Raw genomic sequence first — 27428 nt, 5'->3', positions numbered from 1 at the left:
TATTAATCTGCGGCTAGAACTCAGAGCCGTAAAACCAGTTTAAAAAAATTGTTTCATGTATTTTGTATTTTATTTGGTGTATCTGTGTTTCTGGTCGGCGGTGTTGCCTGTGACACAGACCATCCTATACACAGAGTACTTTTTAATCCTATAATTATGTTATTCAAAGAGTATTATAAAATACAGGGATTATTGGTCTGTGACACAGACAGACTACTGTTCTGTCACATATATATATTACATATTATGTACTCTGTGCTCTGCACATATATATATTATGTACTCTGTGACAGAACAGTAGTCTGTCTGTGTCACAGACCACTGTTCTGTCACAGAGTACATAATATATATGTTCTGTGATCGACTGTGATGTGCAAAGAAATCATGAATAACTGAAATTAAAATAATAGAAGGCAAATATATAGTAAATCTATTGGACAACTGTTGTAGCTAATTAATCGATTTAAAGATAAAGAAAGTAAATTCATTATGTCCATATTAACTAATTTCAGCATAACATTTTTTGTTACAAGTTTACTGTTGGGTTTCGTTTTGTCCACTGACAGCGACGTACATACAAATGAAAATGATGCGGAAGGTATTTCTAAAATTGGTCAAGGAGTTGGTCATATTATGAATATTTATTACTGGTTTGTATTTCAATTTTTAAACATATCAAGTTAAATTAGTCTGATCTGATTAAAAAATTGTTACAAAATTATAAGAAATATTCACAACCTGTCTTCCACTATCTTTTATCTTTATCCATATCACAGACATGAATTAGATATCTTTTCCACTTCTTGTTCTTCTGTTCATTTTTTATCCATACTAATATAATTACTAAAGTTGTCTAATCATTTCATGGCCCATCTATTTGACTGTTTTTGATGAAATTTAGTGCAAAGATAGTTTGCATCCCAGGGACAGATTTCCCACAGGATTCTTTAAACTTAAACCCATGTGAATGAAGTTGTAGGCATCACCTATTTGGTGCACAGATAGCTTGACACCTGGAAATTGGCATAGGCTACTTTTATCTCGGAAAATGAGTTTGCACAGGATTTAAAATAACTAAATCCACACCGATTAAACCAGGGTTGTTGCAAATGCCAATATTTTTACATCCGCGGATGCAGATTATTAGAATGTCTGAATTAATGTGAATGTTCCACATTTACCAGATGCAAATATCCGTAACACGCCTATTGGTCAGTTAGCGAACGATGATCAACTAGCAAACTTGCGAGGCATGCACCACTCTGGCCCTGCCCACTTACTTTGCAAGTCGTTACTTGTTGCAAATGTGAATCCGCATCTGTAAAAGCTCTTCATTAATTGATTCGGATGTCTTAATTAATGCAAATGTTCAAATGCGGATGTGAATATCCGTAACACCAGCGGATCAAACCACCGGCACCATCTAGTGTAAAATAATTGGAAACACAAGCCACATTATCATTTATTTATTAATAATTTATTTGCGATATATTATAGGTATATTAAAAGTAGTAGACTTGCAGTATGATTTATAGCATTACAGATTGTTTTAATTTTACTTGTTTTTGTGGTTTTCAGTTACTCATGTGGCTACAAAAAAGTTTTTGACGACTATGCTGGTATAATTCAACAAAAGTATCCAGAAATTTCTGTTATTGGCGATAACTATGACCCACCAGGCTTAAACTTGTATCTTTCAAGGATTATTGTAAGTATAAAAAGCAGGAGTGGTGAAAAGAACATCCTTTCTTATGTCATGTTTTTTTCACATTAAAACATTGCTGGCTGATGTACGTGAGATCACTAGTGCAGCTCTCGGCTAGATAGACAAACTTACTCCAGAATCCAAACAGGTGACACAGGATGTCAAGGATCATTCATACAGTGTTGCTGGGAAGCCAACGTAGGCTTCTTATTGAGCAGATAACACTAATCCATTTAAGCAGTATGTGTTAAGTGTCTCATTGCTCTTCGTCACGCTTTGCTATTAGCATAGAGGGCTGTCAATAATACCTAGAATGGTCTAGTACAGGGATGGCGAACCTCTGTGGTCTACGGACTAACATGCGAAATTTTTCCAAGGAAATGTTTAAAGAGGCGTAGACGTGCCATTAAAATTTTTTGACCAAGCAATGATTGGGAAAATAATAAAACAAAATGCTATAAAGTCATAACTACAAGAAACTGCTTGTTTTTATTTTTCAGTCATACATGTAATTCAAATTAAAGAACTTGAAATTAGTGTGACTTCTGCTGCTATGCAAGTAGATTTGATGACGTTACTTTTACCAAAATGCATGCTGAACTAAAGTCATCTACCAATTGGTCCTGAGCGAGTCTTTAATGTTATTTATCTTTGAATATAATGATTTGCAGGTAGATGAAAATATGGTTAAAATAGCATAAGCATAAGAAAGCTTCTCCAAACAACTAAATGTGTCTAAATTGAACTGCTCTCCATAGGCTCGCTGCTTGACCTTCGTTGATTCATATTAAACTTAGTTACTTTGTCCGAAATATTTTGTCACCTGATTATCAATTTTTAATATTAGCAATATTGAATAGAAAAAAATGGACTTTAAATTTAGTTTAGAGAAAAACATCAGATTAGTTACCAATGTTCCCAATTAAGAAATGTTTTTGTTTTAGGGATTTGGGAAAATGATTTTCATCATGTGTATACTGAGCGGGTTCAATATCTTTGCTTGGCTGAACAAACCACAGCCTGCTTGGTGGAGTTGGTGCCTGGATAACAAATTGTATGCGTGCATGATGATGTTCTTTTTGTTTAACATGATAGAAGGCCAGTTGGTTTATTCTGGTGCATTTGAAATATCTCTTGATAACATTCCACTATGGTCTAAGTTAGAAACTGGGAGAATCCCGCAGCCCCCAGAACTGTTTCAAATTATTGACAATACTTTACAGTTCTCAAAAATTGATATGCCTAATAACAATTTTGTTCAATAATGTTAATGAATACTTAATTAATTCTTGTAAAAAACAGATGTTCCATAAATTTTTGATAAACTTGACAGTAACAAAATCTATATTTGTGTATGTGATTCAGAGTAAACAGAAAAACCTTTGTAAATAATGCAATTCTTTATTCCTCTTAATATACATAGTTATATTACTATTACTTTAATCCAAATAAAAACAGCATTGTACCAAATAAATAGTTACATATTATTATATCAACATCCGTACAGTCTTTATTTGTCTTTATTGTTTAAACCAATTGTAAAAAAAGTAGTTTTCAAGAAATTATCTAGTCAGATAATGATTATTTCCAAAATGTTAAAGAAGCGTGAAAATCTGTTAAAATAAATAAATAATTTAGAACAAATTTGGTTTTGTTTTATTAGTTACAGTAATGCCCACGACTTTGTCGTCGGTTGAAACGGAATGGGAAATTATTGGGTACTAGATGATGCCCGCGACTTCGTCCGCGTGGATATAGGTTCTTTTGTAATCCCGTGGGAACTCTTCAATTTTCCGGGATAAAAAGTAGCCTATGTACTTCCCCGAGATATAAGCTAACTCTGTACCATTTCATCAAAATCGGTTCAACAGTTGGGCCGTGAAAAGCTAGCAGACAGACAGACACACTTTCGCATTCATAATATTAGTATGGTAAGTGGTATCCAGGGAGTAAAAACTTGTTCCCCAGTTCCACAGTCCACACCCAGTTAAAATTTCCGGACTACCCTTAGCAGAGTTCCATTGCATAATTAAGGCGCGCTTAAATTACGCAACAGAATGGCACTCCAACTTAATAAATAAAATTTATGGTATGTAAGGGCAATCTTGGGCCGACAATGAATTTAAAAATTCTATCGGGTAGGTATTATTTAAAATTCATCTTGTTCCACCACCCGAACGATGGAGCAATATTGTGTACTTTGACCAAGCACGCGAGTCAATATATTTATTATTAATAGCGTCTGCCTGATCATTTCAGGTCGTAAGCTAAGCTACGCTCACAAAGCCAAAAGTTTTCACAACCTCTTGGCTCGATATCGTTATATAGACAGCATGAATTAGTTCCCCAGAAGAAGGACAAGTTTGACATAAGTTAGACGGAAGTCTAACTTTTCCTTCTTTTGGAAATGAGCCATTTCCGATATCAAGCAACAGATCGGAAAACTCTTGAGCATTGGTGTTGAGCCCGCATGTTGGTGGTCAGGTAAAGTCGAACTATATGTGGCCATAGGCTTAAGCATGCATCGACTTCTTCTGCCCTTGTGCCTCTTGGGACTACAGGCAGGATTTGCCTAAAGTCACCACAAAACAGCGATACCTCCCATGGGTCTGTCGTCTCGCCTTATATCTTGCACCATCCTGTTTTCAACCTCCACTGCCTTGCTATGTGCCATTGTACACTCATCCCATACAATTTAAAGAACATCCTCGCAAAACCTGTGTTGTATCGCTATTGCGAGAGATGTCACACACCAGTGTTTTAGATATCTCTAACGTTCCCCATTCTGAGAGGAGACCAGTGCTCAGTAGTGAGCCAGCGGCGGGTTGATCATGATGGTGTCTAGGCCGCCAGCGGCGCGTGGCACATGGGGCACGAGTGGCGCAGCACCAGCTCGTGGCGCTGCGCATGTGCGTCGCAGTAGCGGCACGCCCAGGCGTCGCGCGGCGCGGGCAGCGGCCGCCCCGACACGCTGCAGCCCGGGAACTGCGCGCCGCAGCTCGCACAGCCGGCCGCCCTGCGCACTCATTTTATATTATTAATAGGTAATTAAAAACACGACTACCCTGCCAAAAAACGCCTAAAAAGTAGAAAAAAAATCATTTGAAAATGGCGCTATAAAGCCGCCATCGCCATACTGAATTTATTCATAAAATTATAGCCAGTGTCACTCGGGATGATAATGGTTTTTAACTTTTTTTTTCAACCCTGCTCAGGATGATGTAAGGATTCTAACGATACATACATCCAAATCTGTTCAGGCATTTAGAAGATATACTTAGTGGAAGAGACTTTCATGAACCCTGAAAACATTAAACTCCTTTTTGTGGGCAGTCTTGTAATTATGTACTTAATGTCTTCCCAACTAAATGAGATATTATAGTGCTCAACCACAGGTGCAGGTGAAAATCCGAAGATCGGATTGATGAAAAAATCAATCAGTTTTATCCAAAAATTTAAAAACTAAGATAAAAAACCGGTCGTGTGAGAGTCGGGCTCGCACACTGAGGTTTCGTACCATCGTACAAGAAATAACACTTTTTATTTTTTTTGTGATGTAACCACAAATGCAAGGTTTTCGGATTTTCCCTTTACTTGTGCTACAAGAAATTGCTACCAGCCAACTTTCATGATTCTAGGTCAACAGGAAGTACCCTACCGCATAGCTTTTGATTTGACAGACGAAGAACGAAGTGATCCTATAAGGGTTTCTTTTTAAGGTTTCTTAAGGGAAAAAATGAAAATGGCACGAACAATTTGGAATACTTACTTATCCAACGAGCAACTTTGTTTTAAAAAATATTGCTGCTCAAAAGTTATCATTGTAAGTATTCTGAAATATTTGCTCAAAAAGTCATTTTAAAACAAACTTTTAGATTAATCGTAGTTGATATTACAAAGATAATCAAAGTTGAACAGTGCATCCCTAGCCTTTAGTTTTTAATTTACAAATTACAATATAGAGAAATTGGAAAGTGTTGGCCTAAGGATCAGCCGAACTAAGACAGAACATATGTTCTGTGACTTCGGTGGCCCCTCCAGTTTCTCTGAAATTGCTCTAGGTGGCATAACCTTACCTGTTTGTTCCAATTTCCGGTACCTCGGTTCGATCTTCCAAAACGACGGTAATATTGACCGAGACGTGAACAATAGAATGAATGCAGGATGGATGAAATGGCGACAGGTCTCAGGTGTTACATGCGACCCGCAAATGCCCCTTAAACTTAAGGGGAAAATCTATAAAACAGTCGTTAGACCTGTCACATTGTATGGTTCAGAATGTTGGGCGGTAAAAGGGACGGATGAAGGAGAGTACATGCGACTGAAATGCGAATGTTGAGATGGATGTGTGGTGTGACAAGGATGGATAAGATAAGGAATGAATATATAAGGGGTAGTTTGAAAGTAGCGCCAGTGGTAGAAAAAAATGAGGGGTAATAGGCTGGCATGGTATGGGCATATAATGCGGAGGGAAGAAAGCCATGTCACTAGAAGAATGTTAAGTATGCTTGTGGAAGGAAAAAAAGAGGAGAGGACGACCAAAGAAAAGGTGGATGGATTGCGTGAAAGAGGATATGCGTGAAAAAGAGGTGGATAATACGTTGACGAATGACAGGAATGAGTGGAAGAAGAAGACATGTTGTGCCGACCCCACGTAGCGTGGGATAAGGTAAGGAAGAAGAAGAATTTGGAATACTTACCAATCTGGTATTTTTATTTGACATTGAGGGCACTTAATTTTGTTTCCCTTAGCATCTTTCACTTTACATCTTGTAAAGATTTCAATCGCAATGTTTTCGAACGTATATGGCTGTAAATAACAGAATTTTATTAGAAACTTACAATGAAATAAAAAATAATATTCTCCTGAGCGAATTTCGGCCACAACAGTAAATCTCAATGGCAGCTCAATCTCAGACTATCCAACTGCGCGAGAGATGCGGGAGAGATGCGCGAGAAGGACATGCGTGTTATAGGAGACTAGGGTAGTCATATTATGTCAGATGGATGGAATAAATAAGTTTATTCCAGGAAAATCGATGAGTTTCCGTGGGGTTTAAAAAAAACTGAATGTACGCGGACGATGTCGCCGCCGCACCGGTATCATTATAAAATAGTAATAAGAATATGAACTTACATCGACAGCTTCTAACTTAATCAGCGCTTTTGAACAGAGATCAAAAGCTCTGCCTTGCAAGGAGAGAGCTGCGACGGTACACCACACCTGAAATTTAGAATCCTGTTTTGTTAAGGCCGAACATAAGGTGCCACGGTTACGCAAGCTGCACAGGACAAATGAAAATAATAAGTAATAACTATAGACTTTGAGACCGCATCATTACTAAGACTAAGGCAGAGATCTATAGAGCGTACTTTGACTTTGCTAAGAAATAAATTTCAGTTGAACGAGACAGATATATGTCAGCGATATAAGGGTGTCTCATTTTAACAATGTCTTAGTCTGAGTAAAGACAAAGTTCCCTCTATAAATCAGTCTGTCTGGCCTGACTCGCGCACTTAAACGTATTATCTATTAATTTATTATGAGCTACGCTCCGTAAGTCCCTTTCGTACGTATCTTTACTACGGTAGACGCGCCAATATTAATGCAGAAACAGATGAGATAGATAGAGACATTGAACTATAACTGGTAATTCCGTCAAGTAGGGAGTGAAATGGCAAGGTCTAACTAAGCTTCTCATTTGAAATGCACAGTCTGGACACGTTTTCTTTTTGCTGACATATAATTTAGCTCTTGACTGCAATCTCACCTGGTGGTAACTGATGATGCTGTCTAAGATGGAAGCGGGCTAACCTGGAAGGGGTATAGCAGTTTTAACACACACGACACACCACGACTACACGACATCGTGTCGGAACGCGAAATCGCTTGTCGACACGTTGCCGGTACGGTGGTAACTAGCCACGGTCCACGGCTGAAGCCTTGCACAGGACCAGACGCAGACCAGAAAAAAATTAAAATCATAAAATTTCAAATTTTCCCTGCCAGGAATCGAACCTGGGACCTCCCACCAATAAGACCACAGCGCTCACCACTGCGCCAGGGAGGTTGCTGGTTGTCAAACACTAGCCTGCATGTGCTGCGCTCGGTGGAAGTGCTCGTATTCGCTGGCGAGGCGCGCGGCGAGACGCAGCGCGGCGTCGGCTCGAGCTTGCGGCGCACGCGCGCGAGTCGCCGCGCAGCACAGCCAGTGCGCGGCGCGCGCCAGTCGCCGGCAGCGGGCCGCTGACTTGCCCGATGGTCCCTCTACCGCAGAAAAAGTAAGTTAATTTCAGTGGATCAGGAGCGACGGCTTTACGTACTCACTGTACAAGATAGAACACCGCCAACTTCCTGACTCCGGGTGAGTACTGGGAAATCCAAAACCAAAATTTTGTTTGAGAACGAATTTTTTTTTCAACCCTACCGCTACGTATTTTTGACGGTCACAGTGAATCTACATAGGACCGCGAATCACGCACTAAAATCTTAGCTCGCTTTCATTGGCTTCCTGTACGTACCCACTAGTGTAGTGTAAGTCGAAGACGAAGCTGATTAATGGGCTATTGCCACAATCTTCGGCCGAAGGGGAAGCCGAAGATTTAATAACCGTAAGAAATTCAGTTCAAGATTGGTTAAAAGTGAATAAAATAATAATGGTTTTTAGCGTTTCGTACCCAAAGCGTAAAACAGAACCTTATTATTAAGACTCCGCTGTCCGTCCGTCTGTCTGTCACCAAGCTGTATCTCATGAACCGTGACAAGTTCTCATGAAGTTAGACAGTTGAAATTTTCACAGATGATATTATATTTCTGTTGCCGCTATAACAAAAAAATACTAAAAAACAGAATAAAATAAATATTGAAGGTGGAGCCCCATACAACAAACGTGATTTTTTTGCTCGTTTTGATAGATAATGGTACGGAAACCTTCGTGCGCGAGTTCGACTCGCACTTGGCCGGTTGTTCATTTAAAGTTAATGTTGAATGTTGATTCCCCCCCCAGTGTTTCCAGCGCATTTGTAACAGCTCAATTTCGGAGCTTGCTAGAAACCTTCGCCTTCGGCCAAAACGTCGGTTAATATTGGTCGAAACCGAAGCGAAGGTTCGGTCGGACACTAGTGTGTACCAGAGTATAATAATTTACAGGTGTGTACACAGTATTCTTAATTTCTACACGCCTGCTTCTAGATAATTAGGCAAATTGGAAAATATTATATTTTCTAAGATTTATATTTAGTTGTAATCGGATTGAAAAATATCTATTACCGGTAGAATTTTGAGTATACAAGTGTTCAGCAAGGATGTACAGTTTCTTAATTCGCCATGGTGAGGACGCTTTTGACGCTTCCAAATTTGCCAACTGAAGAAAAAATAAGAAGCTTAAAATTTATAAAATTAACACGTTGGAGCAAAAAAATCTAAATAATCTGCTTATGTCGCCGTTTAGCAACTCGTACAAAAATATTTCGTAGTACATATCTCTACCAACAAAAGCTACGTAAATTAAACTTTTGTAGATACGTTTTAAATAACGTGATTCACCGAAAAAAGAGCTACACCTGTTCTGTCGAGTCAAATCGATTAGCTGATTAACATTAATCAAAGCCCAACAAGAGCAACACGTCACGCAAGCCCGCACTGCAAAGATACCTTGCACGATTTTTATATGGAAACTGAATCAAGCCGCACTCGCTCAGTTTTCATATATCACAAAACTCTGCAGGCAGAATCTTGCCGTAAATTTCACAGTACGGGCTAATCCTTAGACTGGGGTATTGCAAATGTATCTATAATTTTGGAATTGAGCAAAAGATGCAACAAATTACATAGCTATAAATTACCTGAAAAGCCATCGCTGCAGCTTGCACGGTCCGCCCACTGTCTCTTAACTGAGTTATCGCGTGAATAGAGGGCGCTTGGAGGCTGTCAGTTCCATCTTCAGTGATTTGTTTTGCCGCCATCTCCTTTAGGACATTTGAAATATTGATTCATATAAACCCATAAAGCTTATAAAATACCCAAAGCAAATAAAACTCAATCCAACAACTTTCGTCAATTTATTTATTACTAAATGATGCCCGCGACTTCGTCCGCGTGGATTTAGGTTTTTTTAATACCGTGGGAACTCCTTGATTTAAAGGGATAAAAAGTAGCCTATGTCCTTCCCCGGGATGCAAGCTATCTCTGTACCAAATTTCGGCAAAATCGGTTGAACGGTTGAGCCCTGAAAAGCTAGCAGACAGACAGACACACTTTCGCATTTATAATATTAGAATGGACTAGATGATGCTTGCGACTTCGTCCGTGTGGATTTATGTTTTATCCCGTGGGAACTCTGATTTTCTCTCTTCTAAACTAAAATGGCAGGTCTAAATATATTGCCATCCTTTTCATAATGCTGAAAATGATAGCATTAGATTTAGACATGCCAATATAGTTTAGAGATTGTATACACCAGAATTAGCCACAATACCTCTATTATACGATTGTTGTTTTGTATTTTTGTTGTTGTTAGTTATTGTATTGTTACCTTTACCTTTGTTTAAATTTTCACCTTTCTGACCGCTACCAAAATAACATACTGAATAAAAGATATACCTTGGAAGGTTTTGCTGGAGCAGTGATCATCTTGGCAAGTGATTCGTTGTCTTCTAACGCCATGTAGCATTTTTTTAGTCCATCAATATTATTGGACATAGTGTAGTACTCAAGAGCACCGGACCTAAAATCATAACATCATAATATTATTTATCTACGCTCATATCTTAAAATTCTGATTATGAAATCAAAATGTGTCACATATTGAACTACTTTATTCACATAGGTACATCTAAATATAAAAATATAACACGGTTTTGTTAGGAAAATATTGCAAAATATATTATTTTTTCCATTATGAACACACTAAAAACTTTTCGCGGCACTGGATGGCGGCAAATCCGCGCGTCGCCCTTGGCCGTTTCGTATTATTATTTGTGGCACGAGCATGCGCTGTGGACGCCATATTAAATTTAAATATGTAATTAATTACTGTATTTTTGTTGATAAAATTTTCATTGTGGTGAAAATGTACATGCTCTGTAGGTACTAAATAATGTGAAGGATTTTAATTGTATTTAATACAATAGTAATAAAAACTACAATGTTTTTTTCCTGCAATATTCATCAAGAAAAGCATAAGAGTTATAATAAAATATTATGTTAAGTGCCAAGATTTTACATTTTAAAATATGACTTTAGATAAAGTAGTGTATGAAACTCTACATGATTAGGTATTATTAACACACGTGTAATACTGTTAAAAAAAACTCGCCTAGCGGCTCGTTTAAACCAACACTCGTGTTTTTATACCATTTATTAGGCAACCGTTTCATAAACTACTATTATATACCAGGGATTTATATACCAGGGAAGTTGCTTAACTAGATACGGTTAAGCAACTTCTTAAAATCCCTGGTAAATATGTAGTAGAGCTTGCCCCTGCGCTTTTCTTTTGTCATGTTTCTACTGCAACTAATGATTTCACGTGGATGATGATGATGCGTGATTATTTATCAATTAACAGAGGAGAGGTACAATAACAATGAAGCGTAAAATGGCACAACCTGTCGCACATAACTATATCAGGCCAGGTCATTATGGGGCCACCTGGTATGTAGGTGAGATCGAATGACAAACGTCACTCTGCAAGTTTTATTGTTAGTGACCATAGAGCGTAGCACGTACCAATTCTGCCTGTCGATGTAGTAGTCGCCTATATTGCTATACGCCTGTTTGACCTGCGCTTCGGTGGTGGACACCGCCGTCTTCAGCAGCTCCACCACTCGGAACCAGTGACCCAGCCTCTTGCGCAGAGCTATTGCAAGATCCCTAAAATTATTGATGTGTATATTGTCTACACCACAAAATAGAAAAGAAAATATGTTTGAATACCAATTACCGGAACAGCGCCCATTTTTAGCAGCTGAACCAATCTCAATGAGTCCAACTTACACCTCACCTCAGAGTCAGTCGGTTCCAACTTATAGGTGGTCTCAATGCAACTAAAATTCAAACGATGGCATATGACTTTAAGAGTTTTATCCAGGTTACCACCAAGCATAACGAAGATGGCGCCTAGTAAACATACTATTTCACCTCATTTTAGGAATGCAGCATCAGTGTTGAGGTATTGGGACTTGAAGTTCAACAATGAACTCTGTGTTCTACATCAACAATACCTATTATTCCACCATCAAAGTTCCACATCAATAATTATGGTTTAGGTATACATCCTCATAGTTGAAGAGTCGGAATTGGATTTCAATCATGAAGTTGTTGCTTGGTATTAATTCACCATCAACAGTTCCTCGATCTCCATAACTTAGACGGGTCATGTGTCCCTGCAGCATCAGGATTAAGAAGTTGGATCCAAAAAAATATGGGACGATGGTCCCATATATTTCCTATCCAACTTTTGCGAGATTTTGCAAGCTTCCTATTAAGCAAAATAATGAGATCAGAAATCTCACTATTTGTCCTCGGTGTGATACATCTGCTCAACCGCATCGAAGTCCTTGAAATAAGCCAGAACTCTGCACTTTTGTCTTCTTAAGCTTGTCGGAGTGCGGCGCGCCACGAAGCGTTCGCCCACGTAGTCGCCACACCAAACGAACGCGGCCTGCGCCGTGGCATATCCGTGACAACTCACCGTCTGTCCTCGTTGTGATATATCTGCTCGGCCGCATCGAAGTCCTTGAAGTAAGCCAGCACTTCGGCTTTCTTAAGCTTGTCGGAGTGCAGCGCGTTGAGGCGCGCCACGAAGCGTACGCCCGAGTAGTCGCCGCGCCGCACGAACGCGGCCTCCGCCGTCTCCACGGCTGATGGGGACTCGAAACTTTTCAGAGCAGCCTCCGCTAGTAGCAACCTGACAATAAAAAACATTTGAGAAGCTAGCAAACAAACGCTGACTAATATTCCCACGTCAACAAACAGGAACGAAATTGTGAAAAGCTTAATACTATTTTTAGACCAATTAATTTGTGTAAAATCAAATAAACACCAATAACTAAACTTCTTTCAGTTTATTTATTGGTGCCGAACAGAACAAAGCAGCATCGCTAGTTTTTTCGAAAAACTGCTTTTGATGTTCATTTTCAATACTTATTAAATAGGTAGATCTGGTTTCAGAGCTTAAAACAAGAAATTTAAAAAAAAAATGTTACTAAACAAGTCGGCTTTTGGTCGCTAGTTTCTTACACTATTTTTTACTACATAAAAGCTAGTTTTATAAAAGAAATGTACTACGCTGTAGTGAAAACAAAGAGTTATGATTCTTACCACAATTTGGGGTGTGGATTATCTTTTATGAAACTTTCAGCTTCCTTCAATCCAACCTTCTCCAGAAGTTGTCGCGTGTCCCTCAAAGACTTTACTTCGACTCGTACTATATGCTGTGGAGAACACTTGTCCGTTATGCTGTCTAAAAGTGCCGTCGTTATTTCCAGGTCCTAGAAAAAAATATACTCATAGTTTTAGTCTATTAAGCATTGGTCTCACTGCATCCGTGCAGGGATAGTACTTTGTTGATTTTGTATCAATGTATCGTGTATCCGTAGCGTATACATAAACATCTGCGTTTTGTATATATAAACACTCGCATGTTAGGTATTGATGTTTGACGTTTTGTTCACCCTGGTTGGTATATAACTGTCTTTTTATTTGGCTATTTACAGCATCGCTTGCCTTGAAGCAGCAGAGGTAGCCCTGCAGAGGCAGAGGCTCCTCCGGCTCGGCGTCGCGCAGCACGTAAAGGCGCGCCTTCTCCGCCGCCGCCAGCAGCGCGGCGTTGTCGCGAGCCCAGCGCGCGCCCCACACCTCTCTGTGGTGATATAATACGATAGTGAAGAAGTCCGCACAGCCCTAGTTGTAGTAGTGAGTATATCAAAAATCGTTAGCGTGTTTGCGTACGTATCGTAAACCGCATCGCGGTCGAGAATGTGTGCCACGCACACAAAAACAGTGTGTACGTCTCGACAAATTGAAGCAATAATTTTATAATAGACACAGTCATAGTGAACTGAACGGCACTGGTAGTGTCAAGAAACATTCGCTAAATAGAATGGAAAGTTTTTTATTCAAATAAAATTTTACTAGTGCGAATTGTCAACTGAATCTATGCCCTTCCTATTTTCTAGTGAAAAAAAACCAGCAAGAAACTCGGCGGTAGCTCAAAGATTCGATTTATATTATTACAAGCTGATGCCCGATACTTCGTCCGCGTGGAATTAGGTTTTTGAAGATCCCGAGGGAACAAATCACGTCAATCCGTTGCTCCGTTGCGACGTGATTGAAGGACAAACTAACAAAACAATTAACCAACAAATCAACAAACAAACACACTTTCGCATTTATAATATGGCAAATGATGCTATGTATATATTCCCACACATAAGAGCGAGCTACAATTCACGTTATTTTATCATTTACTAGCTGATGCCCGCGACTTCGTACGCGTGGATTTAGGTTTTTAAAAATCCTGTGAGAACTCTTAAATTTTTTAAAAAAGTAGCCTATGTCCTTCCCCGGGTTGCAAGCTACCTCTGTACCAAATTTCGTCAAAATCGGTTGAACGGTTAAGCCGTGAAAAGCTAGCAGACAGACAGACAGACAGACAGACAGACAGACAGACAGACAGACAGACAGACAGACAGACGACAGAAAGACAGACACACTTTCGCATTTATAATATTAGTATGGATATATCTTCTTCTTCAAACATCATCCGCTTTACTACATACTCCACAATTGAGAGAGTGCACTTTGCATGAATATGAATTTTCATTTAATTTACGTTACAATTTAGCAATCTTACTTCCTCAGCGCCTGTCCTACGCTAACGTTGTGCGCCATCTCGGTCTCCAGGATATACAGCGACCCGCCTTGGTCGATCACGAAAAACTTGCTAAAGACATATAATAAATGTTTAAGCTGAAGACACGTTCAGTACGTTACGCTAAACATATTATGACATTACCTACGCAGTGCAGATGTGTGCACCAATCTATCCGGTTCGAATTTGCCCGAGTTTGACCGACGCTTAAATTTTGGTTTTTTCAATACAATATAAAATACTATTCTTGATTCTTTATTTTTGCATTTCACATGTATCCACTTACAAGAATTACATTTAATATAATAGTGTACTAGTTTTAAAAATCCTGTGGGAACTCTTTGATTTTCTGGATACCCGTCTCCAGGATGCAAGCTATCTCTGTATCCAATTTGGTCAAAATCGGTAAACGGATAGGGCGTGAAAAGCTAGCATACCGCCACACTTTCGCATTCATAATGTATGGATGCCCATCTGGCATAATGTACCTTTCAAGTGATGAAATAATTCTTTAAATTTTTTGGATAACTGTGGGATTTGACATAAATTATTATTACTTTGAATTATGACGTTTTGATAATGTAACTATAAGTTTTTAAAATTTTACTGTCGTGGTCATTTCTATTTGTTCTTTTCTTAAATTTATTTTTATTGTAAGTACCACATATTTTGAACGCCATACATAAATGGCAAAATGTGAAAGGACCATCTATATATGTACGATCATTTACTACTCACATTTAGCAAAATTAAATGATTTCATTTCATTTCATTTAAATGGATGCAGTGATTCTGGATATTAACCTCTATATTATATAAAAAACGAAATTTTCATTCTTTATAACTTGTAGATAGATACCTTGAGTTTGAATTGATTCCCATTTTATAGGGTCGTGTGTTCATATTGATAGAAGTTATTTTCTTGAAGTTCAGCAACGAAAACAGCAGTATTGTACCAGAGTCTCTACCAATCAACAAGTGACTATCGGAACAAGTGATGCAGCAAATCGTATCGTCGCGGAATCCACCTTCTCCCGATGTAAACAGGGTTCCATCGGAATAGTACTGTTGTTCCATAACACCTAAAAATACGCGTTGAATTAAGTACCTATAGCATCATAGTATAGACAAGTCGAGATGGCAATCGAGGTATGAGGTGGTGGGACGCCCCGCACACCCGCACATCACCCGCGTCCACCCACACCGGGTTAGCGCAAGGGCTGTGCGGGTCGTTCTCTCCCCGATTGCGATCTCGATCTGTCGCGTACTATACCTATCTCCTCATTTTTTTATTAAACACAAATAAATATTAATATTATTGAATGTTAGCGGTTTTCTATTTATGTTCGCTTAATATACTTACTATTAATAACACGTTATAAATTATAACAATACTTACGTTGTCTAGAAGGCGTGGAAAATCTCCAAATTATAAAAACTTCCTTAGACGCCGCTACTGCTATAGCTTTGCTGTTAATAGTTACGTAGGCCACAGATATTGTGATCGGTTTGGCTAAAAAGAAACATAATTGATAACTTATTACAATTCTTCTTCTTCTTCGAGTGCGAGTCAGACTAGTGCACCAAGGGTTCCGTACTACAGTCGTATATTTTCGGCATTTTGCACGATAAATCAAAAACTATTATGCATAAAAATAAATAAAAATCTGTTTTAGAATGTACAAGTTACACCCCACTTGGTATAGTAATCTTACTTTAAAGAAAATTTTATTTATTCATGAACACATTTTAATTTTTTTATGTGATGTAACCAAAAATTCACAATTTTCGGATTTTTTCCATTACTTTTGCTATAAGACCTACCTATCTGCCAAATTTCATGATTCTAGGTCAACGAGAAATACCCTATAGGTTTTCTTGACAGACGCGACAGACGGATAGACAGACAACAAAGTGATCCTATAAGGGTATAAGAGAGGTACAGAACCCTAAAAATATTGAAACTCCTAAATTATGATGAAATAATTATCCAACTCACCATCACATTGAATTCCTTGTTGGTTTGATACAATCAGAGTGGACATGGTCGCAATAATACAATATTCGTCAACGCCGCACATGTCTACGACATCAGGAATGTGGTTTATCCAAGACTGAAAATAACAGTGAGGTTAAAAAAAATATATATGAAAAAATAGGGGGAAAAAGTATATTTTAATGTAAGCACTAAAAAAAATTGAAACTAAAACTAAATATATTAATCCAAATTCCAAACACATCTTTTATTATTTAGAGTATAAATTTTTGAAACGTACCTATAGTCCGCGACAGGTCGAGATGGCAATCGGGGAGGGAATGTCCCGCATCGAGTGTAGCCCCCACGCTAACCCGGTGCGGGCGAGCGCAGATGACGTGCGGGTGTGTGGGGCGTCCCCCCGCCTCATACCCCGATTGCCATCTTAACTTGTTGCGTACTCTCTTGAAAATAAAGCAAGAGTTCCAACGACCATCTCTCACTTCCGCCATCATCAGAGACGGTCAACACAATCATCCATTTATTCTATTATCATCCAAACCACACGTGTCTGAAAATTTTCAACTCAATCGTACAATTTGGAAGTAGATAGCCGAAAAATCTGTTACGTATTTCGGCGAAATGTAACAACGTACGAACAACTAACAAATCTATACTAATATAATAAAGAGATAATGTCGTTAAGTTTGTTTGTAGGGGGTAATCTTTGAAACTACTGAATGAATTTTGAAAATTCTTTCACCAGTAGAAAGCTACATTATTCCTGAGTGACATAGGCTATACGGGATCTTTAAAAACCTAAATCCTCGCGGGCGAAGCCGCGGGGATCAGCTAGTCAAACTAATAAAAAGCTTTCAAAACCTGGTGTGTGATTGTATCCCAAAACGTGACAGTGTCAGTGCTGGAGACGAAAGCCAGCGTGTTGCCGTAGAAGGCGTACTTGTGGTCGGGCTTCACGTTGGCGAAGTAGATGAACGAGTCCACGGCCACCGCCAGCCGCAGCGCGCGCTGCTCCCACGACAGCGCGCGCAGCCGCCCGCCCGGCACGCGCAGCGTTCGCAGGTGCTGACGTTAAACATGTACGGCGTTACTACAAATAGTCCCGTCTGTACACGACATATCGACATAGTTCGAAGACCCGATACACGTTGTTGGGACCCAACAACTGTGCTACAACGGCGATCTCACAACAGAAACCTCCCTGGCGCAGTGGTAAACGCTGTGGTCTTATAAGTGGGGGGTCTCGAGTTCGATTTCCGGCAGGGGCAATTTAGGAATTTGTATTTTCTAAACTGTCTGTCTAAATTTGTATTTTAAAAACTAGCCTCGGCCGAAGCCTTACATCAGACCTTTGCCGATAAGGTTGTAACACAAGTTACAACCGTATCCGCAAAGCCGTAGTGCCAAGTGATTTAGCGTTCCGGTATGATACCGATCAGGAGTATGTGTTTCATGAAACTGCCCTTCCAAGTTAGCCCGCCTTCATCTTAGACTGCTTACCACGGCACGGGTGTCAAAGTCGAGAGACATATTATGTCCAGCCGTGGGCGTCTACCGGTTGACGATAATGATGTACGCGACATAAAAATGCAAAATACGGCGTTTCGTGAACAAAAGATTTCCTACGGCAGGGTTGATTCTCGCAACCCAAGGATGGATTTAAGTGGAGCCTTCAAGGTTATTAATATACGTTTTGGGGGGAAATCCCTTAGTCTGATCTTGATACCTGCCTCATTTTCCAATAATATTATAAGTAAGTAGTAACATTAAGAACAAAATCAGCTTGTTTTTTATGTCCAACCTCTCCAAAGCCATTGAAGAACTGCACCACATTGGCCTGTTCCTCCGTGCGGCCCGCCGCTGCCAGTATTGAGCCGTTGTGGTTCCAGTGACAGTCCACCATAGTCATATTTGTATTCACTACTACACTCTCTAGAACAAAAACATGATTATTATTTTTACCCAACTGAGTCTACACTTTTTTTTTAATATGTAGGCTCGTCAGCACCAGAAGTATGTTATTATGATCGAGATTGAAGACTAAACCACTAAAAGTAACCTTAAGTAATGGTTAACCAGATACGTCAGGATTACAACCTTTAGATTAACCGAGCCTTCGTGGGCATACTAACATCATTCTTGCACACTACGAGAGATATCACAGACTACCCTTAACTATTAACCTACCGTCAATAATGAGTCATGATAACAACAGCTATCAGCTAGTGAACACACACTATACCATCATTCACACAATCACATCACTTTCCACAACCTAGTACTTAACCTTTAACAACTGAAACCACATTAGGTCACAACAACAATTACAATAACCTACAGTACGACACACATAGTGTCTACTGAGAAGCGCCCTCGGTAAGAGCCACACGAATTATGTCCCGTGACACACTGCGCATCCGCATTTATAATCTTACAATGACGGTGGGGCGATGACGTGATGTTCAATGAGCAAAGTGTTTACAATTAAATGGCGGCGCGCCTACACGGCCATTCTGACATGCGTACGTCCTCGTACGCCAAGTATTACAAAGTATGTGAGGATAAAACCATAACCACAAAATCATTTTACCGCTCGTCCATCCTGACTAACTACTAACCGTCATTGAACACTTTTCACATTCAAATCATTATACAACAATAAACGAAGCGAACATAATGACTCTAGTACTACAACTTTTCCCCAGCGGAGTGTGGACCAGACATCAACGTCCCTTCGATCACTCTACCACACTGAACCGGACATCAGCGTCCTTTCGATCAGTCAAACTTGATAGACATCCCTTGCTACCCAAACTATTTACATTTTGTAAAAAGAATTGTCGTACAATGATGTTGGTTATGATGGTTGGTTACAAACGCGGCTTCTTTCAAAGCCAAAGAAACTAATTCATCACATCTCAACATTTATAAAGGTGGCACAACCAACCTTGGTTAAGAAATTACTTTCAATTGATCGTTTGTCTAAAGGCAATAACAAACTGCAACAAACTAGGCGAGTATTAACTCTGAGTTTAGATGAACTAAAACGTACACGTAAGAAACTATTGACTGACGCGTTACCACGCGAAAGACTGCCAAAGACTAAATAATTAAACCAATTTTAAATTACACTTCATTTGATTAGAGCGCATTTGCTATTGCAACTTCTAAATCAATTAACTATCAAAACGATTTTTTTTTAAATTTGAACTTCTAAATCAAATCTACCACTGGTTCTGAACGCCACGACCTAGCGAGAAGAACCAGCAAGAAACTCGATGTCATCTAACTAAACTTTACAAACAAAAAGTTTTTTTTTTGTTGGTTGTATGTTTGGGTCCATGATCCTATACCATCATCTAACACGACTACGGAGTCTAAGACTAACGCCATCATCACGGCCATTCTGACACGCGACCGTCCTCGGGCGCTAGTATGATCAAGCGCGCACAATTTCCAATCATCAAGTACTACAAGCCGCAGTTTAGACAAAAATAAACAAGGTATCCATTCGACCAGGATCTGCTATCATCTGGATTGAGCAGTGTGTCCCTCCAACCAGCTCTTTTGAGCGTGGCCCGGACGACACCCCTCAACCAGGCTAGACTCATAACATCTGGAAGCAGTGTGTCCCCTCAACCAACTCTGACGAGTCTGGCCCGGACGACACTTACCAGGATAAACTCACACCATCTGGAAGAAGTGTGTCCCCTCAACCAACTCTTACGAGTCTGGCCCGGACGACACTCTTACCAGGATAAACTCACACCATCTGGAAGAAGTGTGTCCCCTCAACCAACTCTTACGAGTCTGGCCCGGACGACACTCTTACCAGGATAAACTCACACCATCTGGAAGAAGTGTGTCCCCTCAACCAACTCTTACGAGTCTGGCCCGGACGACACTCCCACCAGGATAAACTCCATAACATCTGGACGGACACTTCCTTACCAGGATACTCATAACATCTGGAAGGACACTTCCTTACCAGGATAGACTCGTAACATCTGGAAGGACACTTCCTCACCAGGATAGACTCATGAACTTACTATAACATAACATCTGTCCTTATTACGACAGGTCTACCTATTCATACAACGATCTAACACCACATGAAGATTGATTTCTAATTTTATGTCGGGAAACTCAATTTGTTATCTCGTGGCAAAAATAATTGTTCAGCAAAAACTCATCTACCTACATAACGGTTAGGTACTCTTTTACAAAAAGAACACTGAACTGCATCAAAATTTGTTTTTATAACAACTGGCTGAGATTTGCGGGTAGTCTGAAAATTACTGTACTAGATTTTCGATAAGTTTTAACTTTTTGTACAGTAGGTACAGTTGTGATCATAATTTTTCACACAGTAAACAGCGTGATTGGAAAGTACTATGACTAAGACTACTTTTTATAGTTTTAACCTGCGAATTTAAATTGCGGGTATCTTGGTGAGAAACTTCATGACTAGTGGATGGTTAAGCGTGTTTTACATAGATGTGTTCATAACCTCAATATCAACCTTTCGTGGGCACAACGGAATAAATTCCGTTTTAAAATTGATCTAAAGTCTTATCAGTAAAGTATGATTCGTCGATCATAACAAAGCCTTTTATCCAATATACAAAACAAGGTCATGGTTATGCCATCGGTTTGGTTACGAAAATGATCAACCTTTTTACAGGATGCATTAATTAAAAAAACGGGAGCTAAATTTAACTTTAAATTAAATTTAACGCAACTGCGGGTAATCCCATGTGGGCTTAGTGTGGGTAATCTCATGTGGGCTTAGTGTGGGTAATCTCATGTGGGCTTAGTGTGGGTAATCCCACTTCTGATGTAGGCTCGTCAGCACCAGAAGTATGTTATTATGATCGAGATTGAAGACTAAACCACTAAAAGTAACCTTAAGTAATGGTTAACCAGATACGTCAGGATTACAACCTTTAGATTAACCGAGCCTTCGTGGGCATACTAACATCATTCTTGCACACTACGAGAGATATCACAGACCTATTAACCTACCGTCAATAATGAGTCATGATAACAACGTCTCTTATGAGACTAGACATCGCTAACTAACACTAGCTAAGTCCCTACCTAGCGACAGGCTCCAACCATCCCCATACCGGTCCCAGACCAACCAGCTAACCTAGCACACCACACTTAGTTCAATTAACCTCAGCTGCAACAATCACGTTTGTCTTATACAAATTGGAACGATACAAATGGACTTACCAGATAAACAGCTAGTGAACACACACTATACCATCATTCACACAATCACATCACTTTCCACAACCTAGTACTTAACCTTTAACAACTGAAACCACATTAGGTCACAACAACAATTACAATAACCTACAGTACGACACACATAGTGTCTACTGAGAAGCGCCCTCGGTAAGAGCCACACGAATTATGTCCCGTGACACACTGCGCATCCGCATTTATAATCTTACAATGACGGTGGGGCGATGACGTGATGTTCAATGAGCAAAGTGTTTACAATTAAATGGCGGCGCGCCTACAAATATTTAAGTAGTTGATAAATATTTAAGTTAAGTGACTAATATTCCCCTTTCCTCTCCAACTAAGCGTCAAGCTTGTGCTAGGAGTAGGTACAACAATACCGCAACAGGCGGGGTTCGAACCGTCAACCTTTCGGTTTTCAGTCCGCTCCTTTACCTGTTGAGCTATTGCGGCTCTGTAGTATAGTATTTGACAGTTTGTGTGTGTGTACAGTACACGGCAGAAAGTAATGTATATCGAGCTTTTAAGATGGCAGATTTGTAGAGCATTGTCTCGGTCGTTGAGACCGACAAAACTTCATGTATGAGTGACAAAGACCACGCTTTATAAAGCCAAACTGTTATTCTAATCGAAATGTTATCGAAAGCGCTTGTAAAAAGTCTACTTGAATAAAAACATATTCTATTCTATTCTAATGGCCGATGTACATTACTTTCTGCCGCGTACAGCATGCGTGTGTGTGTGCGTGCGTGCAGGCAAGCAAGCGGTCGTTCGAGCGTACGTGCTTGCGTGCGTGCGTGTTTGTTTGTTTAGCAATTAAGTAAAGTGGAAACATCGATCAATGTAGATACCTTCTTCTGTACAGTTTTTCATTAAGAGCAAGATTCCATTCTTGTAACATATGACCAGGACGGGTCGGTTAGTGGGTGCTCTACCCGGAAACCAATCCATGCACACAACTTCCATGGCTTCTGGTACTCCGTTGCTAGCTACTGGCATCTGTAATTGAGTACCCATTTAGTGTTCCGGTACGATGCCGTGTAGAAACCTAAGGGGCATGGCATGGGTTTAATAAAAACTGTCATACCCCTTCCAGGTTAGCCCGCTTCCATCTTAGCCTGCATCATCACTTACCACTAGGTGAGATTGCAGTTAAGGGCTAACTTGTATCTGAATTTTAAAAAATAATACCGTAAAATTTCCCTGATCGTCATATAGATGTAGTTCTCCATTAGAAAGGGCGAATAGTAGTAGCGCGTTGTCTGGAGACCACTGAACGGCTCTTAACCCTGGACCTTTGATATCCTTGCCCCACACGCGAGACCCATCAACTGAGCCTACTATAACCGCACCTAAAAATAAGTTATTTGTTAGAGTCAAAGAACACTTTGCTATTTGTTATGATTCAAGATTGACTTTTTTTATGAAATTAAGGTTTTTAAATAACGTGGCTAGTTACTGGAAAAGTCTACCTATTTGATAGTTGTTATTCAAATATTTAATCATCTTGAAATTAATTATTATCTAACAGGAAAGCTGCATAGAAAACAGTGAACGCAAATCAAGCAGTCCAATCCAAAATAATATAAGTAATATATTATTTGGATTGGATATTATTTTAGATGGATATAAGGTCTAAGATAAAATACACAAGCCCCAGTGTGACCTGTTTTGTGCATTGCGTAGTCATAAGCAAAAGCATATGACTATGTATCTCCACGTCTCGTGTTAAAGATTATTAGAGTGTGTATGTTTATATATACCTACCTATATATATTTATATATATATATATATATATATATTATATTTATAGCTACATTGCGACTCCCCGTCTTACAGTTCTTAAGTATGGGTTGCCTGGAAGAGATCACTTTAGTGATAAGGTCGCCCTTTGTTTTTTAAGTGTATCCTGTATTCTTACTCTCTGTGAATCTATTAACAATAAAGTTATTTTAAATTAAATTAAAGATTGAATCACTTGTTTTGCGATTACTGTAGCCTGTAGGCTATTTATTTATATAGTTGGCGTCAAAATAAAATAACTTAAGCAGACGTTACTTTGCGAGTGAATGATTTGTCATTTTACGTATTTGTCATTGTTCGTAATGTTCGTAATAACCGTTCGTATTCGTAATAAACAAACATACCCATTTTGGTCCACAGCTCTTCTTACCTGACGCCAACTGTACACAAGTATTATTTAGCAAGACGCTTAGCTAATTCAGTTTAAATGACAGGTCAAAATATATTACTATCCCTTTCGTAATGCTTCTTGCAGAAAAGGATAGCATTCCATTTAGACCCATGAATTTAGTTGAGTTTACTGACTGTATGATGTTCAACTTAATTTTCTGATCACTTCTTACCATCCTCATAAGCTATACAAATTTTTTGACCATCAGATCCCCATGCCATACTGGTAACTGTTGATTTATTCCTGTTGTTTATCATCTCTTCGTACCAGGAACCCTAGACAGTTAAAAAGGTTTTACAATGGTTTAAGAACCAAATAAAGCATGTGACACACTAAACAGGTGGGAATGTCAGTAGTAGGTAGAACTATACGAATAATAATATTATAAACGTGAAAGTGTATTGCTTTTGCAATCCATCTGTCTGTATGTCACCTTTTCAATGCACTTGACGATAGGAGATCGACCAGTTTTGGCCCGTCTTGGGCACAGTCTTGTTACAAAAAAAAATTGGAAAAAATCCTTTATTTTATGATAAACCAAAGTCACAAAAAATAATTTGAATTAACAGTTGCTAAATATAGAAAAATATTAACGGAAATGTTTGTGTTTTTGTCAAGATTATTACTGTAATTGTATAGTGGGATGGTGTAGAGTAGGATTTAGTATTATTTTATGTTGAATTTTGCGTCCTTATGTCATCGACCCATGAATCATTTTGCATCATCAGCCCTCATAGTTATTGTGCATGGCCAAGGTTAGGAATATTCTAACGCGATATATTTCCAATCAATCTAAGTAACTCTCAAGAGTGAATAGGCATCTTCTAGGCAAACACGTCTCATCTTAGGTCATACCTACTCACTTTCCATCAAGTGTGATTGTGATCAAGCTTGTACCTATAATGTGAATTAAAAAAAAAATAAGTGAATAGTACACACCTTGTACAGCATCCAAACAATAATGACTCCATGTTCATCACTGGTAGTTAATTTTTGGAAAACTTCATTCCAAACTGCCACACAAACTTGCCCTGTGTGACCTTCCAAACTGAGATTCATTGAAAGATTACCACTACCACCTAAAACATGACAGGGATACCCATTCATCAGCTGTGGCAAATCAAGGATTTAGGATGGGCTGGACCAAGTTGAAGGTAGGATTTAAACATTAAAAAGCACGCAAAATTTTTGATCGAGCTGAAATTTGGTATGCAGATAGCTATTATGACATAAACATCTGCTATGATAGGATTTTTGAAAATTCAATCTTAGGAATTGAAGATTTGAGAGTTGCGGGCATAAATTAGTCAATGTACATACACTTAGTCAACACAAGAATCTGATGTAAAGAAATCTAGGGCTATTTATCTTTTACTTTGTATTGTGTATTGTTCAAGAGCCTTTGGGAATATTGTGGAATCAGGATTACACAGTAGTAAAATATATAACACTAGCTTTAATACCACCCCTAACATTAACATTAATACCATACATTAGTATAAAAGAGTATGTTCCTAATTTTACCTGACTCTAGTTTCAAAACTTTCAGCATTCCATCTTCTCCGCCTACAGCGATATAACCTGAAGAGTGATTCCACGCCAAGCATGTTACATTTGACTGTTTTGGTATGGCTATCTGAAATTTTGCAGTAAACACTGAATAGTGTAAGCTTTAGACAACATAGGCAGGCCTCAGGGTACTTTCATAAAAAAAAGGTTTATTCAGTTTTCAACCTATTACTTAGTAAGCGTGCATTAACATGTCCCTATTTTCGGCACCGACTCTTTATAAAAGCATCGTTAGCTATGAGTCTAGTTAATAATTGTGTTGTGCAATTTACCTTCTTACTCATATAAATAAACATGGTTGTATGATATTTCTATTGCTGCTGATCAAGTTAATTCATTAACTTATAGGTACACAAGTACACACACGACGATGATAATAATTAATATACAAACGTGCTGGATTTAAATGTTTACTGTTTAGTACTCTTATGATATTATTTGCGTTTATGAACAATTTGCTAAACCCAAAAACTACAGTGTACTTGGCTTACAATAATCTGCAAGTTTTATTTAATTTTTCTTGCTTTTTCTTTTTACAATGTTTACAAACATTTTGTATTTTGTTGCCGGGTTACCCATATGTTAAAAGTACTCTGTGGGTTACCCACCCCACCAAACGTCAAAAACATAGAGTAAAGCTCAAGTAAATTATTGTTCCATAGAGATATGAATTGTTCACGGTGTAGAGACAACAATGAACAAGTAGTAAGTTCAATCAAAAAAGCTGGAACCCAGAGCCACAAAGCCATTTGGGAAAAGAATATTCATTTGTTCATTTTAATATATTGGCACTACTGTACAAAAGTCAAAATCAAAAAATCAATACCTAGGTATTTGAAAGTGATTTGAAAAGCAGCAAAAGCAATCGAAAAGGTGTTAAAAATAAATAATGATCAGTATGTTTTTATTTGCTGGTTTCAATCATTATCTAAAAACAATAACGAATGTGTGGGTGTGGCATAATTTCCAGTAAAGTATTTTTGTATACAGAAATACATGCAATCTATTTATGAAAAATATCACAATGTTAGGGCGAAAACAAAGCCTAAAAGGCGAGCCAGTGTTAGCAGATTACGGCCCAGAAGAATCTCTTAATGAAAGTGCCGACATTGAATGGGTTAACAAAGTATGTAAAATTATACCTAACATTTTATTTATTTATTTTTATTTTTCATGTACCAAAATTGTAGTTACAAAGTAATAATAAATTAAGTTACATTGGAAAAGTTTTATCTATTGGTGACAGCTCGCGGTTTCGCTCCCGTGGGAATTTTTAAAAAATCGGGCCTTATTTTTTGTTTGAATTAAAAAGGGAACCTCTGTGCTAATTTTCAGCTTTCTACGACCAAGGGTTTGGGCTGGGCATTAATAAGTCCATCAGAGTGTCCGGACTTCTCTAATGTATATTTCATGATATGTATTAGCATATTATATGAGTACAGATTTTTAAATGTTAATTATCAATCAATATATATACTTATAATAAAACTGTAACAGGTCAAATTCTGTACATTGAAGATATTTTATCTATATTTACTTATAATAAAACTGTAACAGGTCAAATTCTGTACATTGAAGATATTTTAAAAATTTTTTTTCGAGGGCACTCTATAAACGATACTGAACCCAAAACTGTAATTTTTTTCATTTTTGTCTGTCTGTCTGTCTGTATCACGGCCGCGCATCACGCTGAAACTACTGAATGGATTCCAATGAAACTTGGTACGATTTGAGGTTTCTTTCTTCTTTCTTCGCTCTGGGCTGGTTTCCGCACTTAAACGTTTCCGTCTGTTGTGCGTGCATTGCCCCTCCCCGCTGAAGTCTTCACTCCAGCC

At 38.7% G+C, this 27428-nt stretch overlaps 3 protein-coding genes across 6 annotated transcripts in view; 2 read left to right on the top strand and 1 right to left on the bottom strand.

The window, feature by feature from the left end:
• Window positions 1–342: 342 nt before the first annotated feature.
• SelT (selenoprotein T) lies at window positions 343–3271 on the top strand. Its single transcript, XM_034971447.2, has 3 exons — window positions 343–650; window positions 1579–1708; window positions 2650–3271. Exons 1-3 carry the CDS (start codon window positions 490–492, stop codon window positions 2968–2970), a joined length of 612 nt encoding a protein of 203 aa, XP_034827338.1. The 5' UTR covers window positions 343–489; the 3' UTR covers window positions 2971–3271.
• On the bottom strand, window positions 3002–26189 carry Oseg4 (intraflagellar transport protein Oseg4). Of its 2 annotated transcripts, XM_069501281.1 has the most exons (24): window positions 25866–26189; window positions 25549–25660; window positions 24964–25103; window positions 24197–24299; window positions 23021–23181; window positions 22681–22828; window positions 18378–18508; window positions 17438–17641; window positions 16580–16694; window positions 15980–16093; window positions 15440–15662; window positions 14563–14652; window positions 13434–13569; window positions 13029–13198; window positions 12400–12615; window positions 11436–11579; window positions 10308–10431; window positions 9551–9673; window positions 8976–9069; window positions 7798–7973; window positions 6843–6929; window positions 6406–6515; window positions 5782–5927; window positions 3002–4721 (listed from the first exon to the last, which is right to left on the bottom strand). In XM_069501281.1, exons 1-24 carry the CDS (start codon window positions 25887–25889, stop codon window positions 4387–4389), a joined length of 3426 nt encoding a protein of 1141 aa, XP_069357382.1. In that variant the 5' UTR covers window positions 25890–26189; the 3' UTR covers window positions 3002–4386. The 2 variants fall into 2 exon arrangements, with proteins under 2 accessions (XP_069357382.1, XP_034827317.1); XM_034971426.2 differs by lacking the exon at window positions 5782–5927 and having other exon boundaries at window positions 4399–4721; window positions 25866–26187.
• na (sodium leak channel non-selective protein na) overlaps window positions 25654–27428 on the top strand; it is a 34260-nt gene continuing 32485 nt past the window's right edge. For all 3 annotated transcript variants that reach the window (XM_034971414.2, XM_069501179.1, XM_069501183.1), the window contains exon 1: window positions 25654–26719. In XM_034971414.2, coding sequence (XP_034827305.1) covers window positions 26603–26719 — 117 coding nt within the window. In that variant the 5' untranslated portion in view covers window positions 25654–26602. The remainder of the gene's footprint in view (window positions 26720–27428) is intronic.

The sequence above is a fragment of the Maniola hyperantus genome, chromosome 1 (assembly GCF_902806685.2).
Source record: "Maniola hyperantus chromosome 1, iAphHyp1.2, whole genome shotgun sequence".
Classification (NCBI taxonomy): Eukaryota; Metazoa; Arthropoda; class Insecta; order Lepidoptera; family Nymphalidae; genus Maniola; species Maniola hyperantus.
Note: the sequence above shows the minus strand (reverse complement) of the source record. Positions and strands in the feature narration are given on the sequence as shown.

Coding starts and splice junctions, on each gene's coding strand:
- SelT (XM_034971447.2), top strand. CDS start 490: ATGTCCATATTAACTAATTTCAGCATAACATTTTTTGTTACAAGTTTA. Junction 651..1,578: donor ATTATGAATATTTATTACTG/GTTTGTATTTCA, acceptor TGTGGTTTTCAG/TTACTCATGTGGCTACAAAA. Junction 1,709..2,649: donor TGTATCTTTCAAGGATTATT/GTAAGTATAAAA, acceptor TTTTTGTTTTAG/GGATTTGGGAAAATGATTTT.
- Oseg4 (XM_069501281.1), bottom strand. CDS start 25,889: ATGTTTATTTATATGAGTAAGAAG. Junction 16,094..16,579: donor ACAAGGAATTCAATGTGATG/GTGAGTTGGATA, acceptor GTTTCTTTTTAG/CCAAACCGATCACAATATCT. Junction 13,570..14,562: donor GTAGGACAGGCGCTGAGGAA/GTAAGATTGCTA, acceptor ATATCACCACAG/AGAGGTGTGGGGCGCGCGCT.